Below are 6,901 nucleotides of genomic sequence, written 5' to 3' on the forward strand. Positions count from 1 at the left end.
CCCTGGTCTCCCAGCAGAAAGTAGCTGAGAAGAGGTACTACTTTTACTCTGTGAGCCCTACACAGAGAGCACGGAGCTGTTGTCTCCTTCAAAAGCTCCTAACACTTGTGTGCAGGCTGAGGGCAGCACCAGGAGAGCTGCATCCACTGCACCCACCCTACGATCTTCCACAGTGAGCAGCACTGACAGTTCAAAGCCTCGCAGCGACCCACTGCATCCCATAATATCTCACCCCTTAACCAGAGCACAACGGGATCGGTCATTTGCATCCATTGCTGCATTCGATCTAGCAAAGGGCTGGGAAGCACTCAGCACCAACTCATGGGCTCTTGTTAAGGTTGTTGCCCTCAGCTCCTGCCAAACAGCACCTCCTTCCTGCCTTCCCCATCCTCTTCAGCAGCTCTCAGCGTAGGAAAAATACTTATTCCTACAAATCTCAGTCCAGACAGTGTGCTGGGACCTCGATGTGCTTCTCCAACGCAATTAAAAGCTCCCAGAAACATGGGTGTCATTTACAGCTTGCTTTCTTTTTTCTAGCGTGCTTTTCAGCCCCATTTTTACATATCTCTGAGTACTGCTAAGCTTTCAAAGTCCAGAAATTACACCGCTCAAACCCTCAGGTTTAGTAAAAGATCTCTGTCAAATAAGCTGAGCCTGCCCTTCCTGCAGCCTTGAAGACGAGAAACCTTGCAGTAAGAGAGAAGGGCTGTTCTGCTGCTCCCCCCGCAGCCCGGCCGTGCGCTGCTGCTGCCCTCTGCCGGCCCTGAGCCCCCCCCAAGCGGTGGGAACGCGTGTTTCCTATATGGAAAGAGAGGAGATTTGAGGGCTTTTTTTCTCCCACCCGGTCTTTCGATGGGAGATTTCCGTTACTCTGTTAATAGTGAATCAGCGAAACTTCTTGTTTCACGTGGAAAAGTCTTAGCTGCTTTTAAGGGCGAAGCACAGCCCTGCACAGCCCTTCCCTTCATGTTTCCCAGAGGAGAGAAGAAATACTGCTGAGTTCTTGCTAGGTTTGGAGCTTTTGCAATGGCAGAAATAACAGCCAAAGCTGCACTTCAGCACCTTAAAAAACAAGTCGTGTTTGGATCTATATGGGAAAACTGAGTGGGACGCGCTTAGGAAAAGCATCTTCTTTTTTTTTCCCTATTATTTTTTTTAACCCTCTTGGCATAAGCATATGCTTACTATTGGCAGATTTATTCCAAGCAAAGAGATAAGAAAAGGAATGTTTACGCCCAGGCTCTTCTACTTGCCTGAACTGCTCCAGGACACTCAGCGATGTGTCTTCATTGTTCTCAGTTGAAACCCCCTCCCAGCTACCAACATTGCAACCAGCAAAACATAAACAGCACCAACTTTTGTCCTACATCTGGCTTTTGGATCGCTTGTTCTTGTATGTGAATCTCAGTTATTGCCTCTCTGTTGACACCTGATAGTCACACTGGCAATTTGGTTACGTGGGCACTGCTGTGTTGTAAGGCATAGGGTAAAATAAGCCCAGCTACACCTACGTGTGCTCTTCTCAGCTATAGAAAGTGTTTCCTCTGTTCTGTAGAGTGAAACATTCCTCTGCTTCCAGTGTCATTCCAGAAGAGTCTTTGCTAAGGCTGCATTGCAGAGTTCAGGTGCCATCGTTAGCTGATGTCTTTCACCTTCCAAATTTCAAAGCGAAATACTTTGTGCAGGTGGATAAAGCAGAAGAGGAAAATAAGGAAGGAGGGCAAAAATAGGGATCAGAAAGATCATAATTCGACTTTAACCTGCTTGAAAACTTAGCTTAAAAAGAACTGAAGTTTGATGGTTTGGGCACTGCGGTGGTCCAAGATCTTAAGACAGAAACTGTTCCAGCATTTGTTACTCTGTGTGCATCTCCAAGTCTCTTTATTCTGACCTTGACTTCACAAGGATGGTTTATGGTGTGTATTACTAGGACAGACAGGCACCTCTTGTGGCTTCCCACTGTAAATACCAAGAGAACAAACTCTTTGATTTATTAATCAATTAATTAGATAAAAATATATTTATGGCTCCTGCAGGCTCGTGGTAATTTGTTTTAACCAAGTGTTGGGCTGTGATGAAAAGCAAATGGATCCTTTGCCATAAGGAAAATCCTCTTTCTAAACAAAGGCTGCAGCTGTAGTTATTCAATGGAACAGTCAACGCTTCCTCTGAAACTTGAATCTGTAGATAGCTGGGTTGTTTGTTGTCTCCTTCTTCACCTTCACTTTATGAGTTTTGTCCTAAAGAAGGGGGGAAAAAAGAGAAACAATTTGATCTGCTGTCATTTAAGGTTAAAAAACATACGTTATGAAGCCCCTCTCTGGGGATGACAAAGCACGAGTGGAAAAATGGCCACTTTCCCCTGTTTAGATTGGAATTACATTTCCATCTCCTCTTTGTGTCTTTAGTTTGTCAGGCAGAATCTGCTGTGTTCAAAAGCACCAGTGAGTGCAAACATCCATTGAGAGAGTTCTTTTTGGTCACTGGGTTAAGAACTTGGAACCAACAGAACCTCTTCCTTCCCTCTGCTACATTTTAGTATTGGAGAGGGATGACAACACTTTATATATGATCATGTGCTCAACAGTTGAGTCTTTGTTGTTGTTGACGTGATAAGAGTTGGATTAGCAGATATAAATTTGGTCACGTCACAGCCTGAATGCTTCACAGAATCATCTCCTTGCTTTCTCCACGTTAAAGATTATGTTCCCAGGTAACTCCTGAAAATCAGGTTAAAACAAGAGCGAAGAAACTCATACACAGACAACCAGACCTTAACAAAACAGCTCCAGAGAAACAAGAGTCAGAGCTCTCACCAAAAGATCTTTACGTGTCTGGATTTTCTGTGCAATAACAAACATGCTCTTTTCTCGCTCAATGCGCTGCTTCAGGAGGTCGTACTGATTCTTCCTTTGCTGGTCTAATTTCTGGAAGGGGGAAAGAAAAGAAGCATTTTTCAAGAGCGAGGAACAAGACACTACAGTTCACAGCTGACCTATTCTGAGCCACTTGGACCTCACAAACATTTCTGACATTTCAATCATATTAAAGAATGCTGCTTCAGTATTGTGGTTGGATTCCAGGGAACCATTTAATATCTTGATTTTTTTCAGACTAGCTTTCCAGTTAGGTCTTTAGTCTTCAGATTTGTTTAGATTTAGGAGATTAAAACTAAAGGAACAGGAAGCAAATAAAAACCACCACGTGTTTTCTAGCCGAGCTGCTGTGCAACCTCATTTAGTAAGCAGTCAGAGTTTTAGTTTTACAGCTCCTCTTAATCTGAATGTTGAGTGCAAAAGAAAATTGAAGTTTGTGAGGAAAACTCAGAAATGCCTTTTTTTTCTCACTTTGGATAGACCAATTCCTGAAGTGCAACAAAAACTGCAGAGAGGCCTCCCAAAATGCAACTTGTTTGGTCATGTTTACCCACCAGGAGCTGATGGTTTTCCCAGGATAAAAAGGTGTTAGTGCAGGTGTGAGAGAAGTAATTAAATGAAGGAGAACAGATCCAAACATGCTTATAATGTGACTCAGACATTTAGAGAGAGAAAACTTGTCCAACTGCTTTACTGACAAGCCAAACCAAGAAAGCTGGCAAGAAGGAAGAGACCGGAGGGTGTTTGTTATCTGACATCTGGTTCAGAAAACAACAGGTTACAAATTTACCGCATGGCAGTTTAAGACAAGTTTATTTTTACCTTACGCATACTGGCTTTAGCTTATAGAACTGCCCAATATCTAAACTAATTACGAGGTGTTTCCAGTGTTAAAGCCAAGTTTAGCTACTTCTAGGACACAGTGCTGTAATGTTAAAACATCAGCATCAAAGTCTATTGTGCAAGTAATTTGTCCTGAAGAATTCTTACTTCTGCTAGAATGCTGTTACTGTTGGTAAATACAGGACAAACAAACTTTATGAATGACTTTAATAGAAACATTTGGTTCAGGGATGCAGAGTTTCTTTACAGAAGTCAAGGAAACACCCTCATTAGGTATGTACCACTTCTTTATGACCCAAACTTCATAGCTCTTGGTTTATAATCCACAGTGGACTGGGACACAACCAAACAAGTTCTTCACATTGGTCCAGAAGATTTGACTGCAGTCTCCAGGTAAGTGATGATTAAACGACATCCTCTACAGCCTTGTGTCATCAAGAAAAATTCCAAGACAAAAGAATAACTTTGTTCTCCTATACATAAAATGGCCCAATGGACGCTCCTCACTGCTAACTATATCTATTTAAAAAGTAAAACATTAAGAACAAGCTACCTTTAAATGGACAGGATCAGTAGCTCCTTTCAGTGTCTCTTTCTGCAGCGTTGCAATGGTTGGTCGGTTGTAGACTCTGTCTACTAGCTCTGGAACAGTATTCAGATGAGTTGCGATATCAAACTCTCGAACTATAAGTTTACAAAAAGAATTAAAAAGATTTTAGGCATGAATTCACACAGACTTCTTGGACTTACATTCAGAAAACCTTCCAAACATGTAGCTTATGCACAGCCAGCAGCAGAGAGAGAGACCCAGCTAAATAGCTCCTGTAGAACTGAGGTCTTCTCTAGTAATCAAAATAGGTTTCCAGAGCTCCTGAAATAAAACCTTCTTTTTACAGTAGCAGCATAAAGCAAGCACAATACTGCCTTATTGATTTCACACAGCCTGAAACAAATTGGGGGGAAAAAATATGCCTGGCAAATTCTATCTAAAGCTTACCTTCTTTCTTAGTATCAAAAAAGAACGTGTGCTTGTTTGGCTGCTTCCCCTCAACATCCAGCAGATGGAGCTCCGACTTCAGCCTTTCGATTTTCTGCAGGAAAGAACAGGTAAGTAGTTCTGCCAAACATCTCCAACAAGGTGGTGATGCCTCTTTGAAGGGAATTCCTGTTTACTCCTTGAGCTTATGAGTATCTGAACTCTTCCTTTTTAACATTCTAAAATGCATCTAGTTTGTGTCCTATCTTCAAGTCCTTTTCAAGTCAAGGTAACTCACTTCAGTACCAATAATATTGTTAACACGTATGTGTTTAACATCTGAAATGCACATAAAGGTTTGCTGTGCTTTCTGACAATGTACAGCATTGTCTTTAGCAGCTTTCTGTAGGCCCCATATGAAGAATTCTGCTGACGTTTCCATCTTCAATCTGGTTTCACTAAATATAGACGCAATATTGAAGACAAACAGAACAACTCTAGGCAAACGGGGAAACAGTAACAAGAAAATGAAATGCATTACCTTGGCTTCTGCCACTCTTTTCATTTCCACATACTTAAGATCCTGTGTCTTCATCAGTTTCATCTGTTCGGGGGTCACTTCATCTTTTGGCTGCTTTATTACATGAACTCCATCCTACAAACAGAGTGCAGTGTGCAGATGCCGTTCTTGGTACAGAGTACTGCAGGCCCTGATTTAAATTAAATAAAGGCAGAACCTTTTTGTCTGTTATATCTCATTTTCTTCAAAGACTGCAATGGGCACCAAGTCCAGTCTGTTGGTTTATTAACTAACTCTTAAATAAGAAATATGAACTAACTTTAAATAAGCGTGACTTGGTGTAGCAGTGTCATCCTACTTTAAGGCAGTCTGCTTCCTCACCTTGAGCTGCGTACGGATCATTTTGAAGTAGAACTCATCAGGGTTCTTGTCCAGAGCTTTCTTCTGAAGAGCTCGGAGGGCATTCTGCTTCTTGTGATAGTCCCTGGGAGGAAGGCAGAGCAGAATGGGGTTCCCCTGAGCCCACATTCCCTGATGGGAGGCACAGCGATGCAGAGCTGCCATATACTGGGCTTCTCAGTTTGATCTGAGTGATCACAGAATGGCTTAGGCTGGAAAGGACCCCAAGGACCACCAAGTTCCAACTCCCTGCCATAGTCAGGACCACCAACCTCCAGATGTGGCACTAGAACAGCTCACCTAGGGCTCCATCCAACCTGGCCTTGAACACCTGCAGGGATGGGACATCCACATCCCCTTTAAGTCTTCCTGTTCCAGCACCTCACCACTCTGTCTGTCAACAACTTCCCCTTGACATCCAATTTAAACCTTCCCTCCTCCAACTTAAAACCACTCCCCCTTATCCTATCCTTATCTACCCAAGCTAAAAGTCGATTCCCTTCCTTTTCATAACCCCCTGGAAGGCCGCAATGGGGTCTCCATACAGCCTTCTCCAGGCTGAACAAGCCCATCTCCCTCAGCCTGTCCTTGCAGGGGAGGTGCTCCAGCCCCCTGACCATCCTCACAGCAGTTCTCTGGCCTCTCCATCAGCTCATGATCAGCGATAAGACCCTTTGGCCTTCACACTCACTGTGCCCTCAGCCGATAGTCCTGCTTCTTCTCCAGCAGCCCCAGCTTCTTCCTAGATGCAGGCTGCGGGGACAGGCAAGGAAGATGATGATGATGAGGTGAAGGCCCGAACTCGCAGCCAAGTCCCCCTCGATCCTCCCGGGAGGCCCCCGCTGCCGCTCACCCACCTGTGCCCGTTCTCGGTGCTGCCGTTGCTTCGACTTAGCGGCCTTCCTGAAGGCGGCCGACATGGTGACGGTCCGTCCCGGCACCGCCGCGTGCGGATCACACCGATCACCACCGGACCGAAGCGGGGCGTGTACCTGTGCGTAACGTCATCACGTCGACGTAGCGTCGTCACGCGCCGCTTTACGTCATCACGCCGTCTCCATGGCGACAGCGGCGCTCATATCGCGCTCTGCTGCCGCCCTCGGCGTGTGCGGTTTGCGCTCCCCGTGCCTCTGCTGCGGGGCTGGGCCTGACCCCGACCCGGGGCTCGGTCATTGACACCCCCCAGCTCATCACCGGGCAGAAGCCGTTCTCACCCAGCGCTATGAAGGCCCCGCAGCGCCGTGCCCGTGGGCTATCGGAGCTCCAGGCCTCCCCCGTTGCAGGGCC

General features: G+C 45.2%; 1 protein-coding gene across 1 annotated transcript; it reads right to left on the reverse strand.

The window, feature by feature from the left end:
- Positions 1 to 1,864: 1,864 nt before the first annotated feature.
- Positions 1,865 to 6,635, reverse strand: UTP11 (UTP11 small subunit processome component). Its single transcript, XM_072355627.1, has 8 exons — positions 6,472 to 6,635; positions 6,306 to 6,367; positions 5,597 to 5,699; positions 5,237 to 5,350; positions 4,717 to 4,810; positions 4,273 to 4,403; positions 2,817 to 2,927; positions 1,865 to 2,240 (listed from the first exon to the last, which is right to left on the reverse strand). Exons 1-8 carry the CDS (start codon positions 6,532 to 6,534, stop codon positions 2,157 to 2,159), a joined length of 762 nt encoding a protein of 253 aa, XP_072211728.1. The 5' UTR covers positions 6,535 to 6,635; the 3' UTR covers positions 1,865 to 2,156.
- Between the last annotated feature and the right edge of the window lie 266 nt (positions 6,636 to 6,901).

The sequence above is a fragment of the Excalfactoria chinensis genome, chromosome 22 (genome assembly GCF_039878825.1).
Source record: "Excalfactoria chinensis isolate bCotChi1 chromosome 22, bCotChi1.hap2, whole genome shotgun sequence".
Classification (NCBI taxonomy): Eukaryota; Metazoa; Chordata; class Aves; order Galliformes; family Phasianidae; genus Excalfactoria; species Excalfactoria chinensis.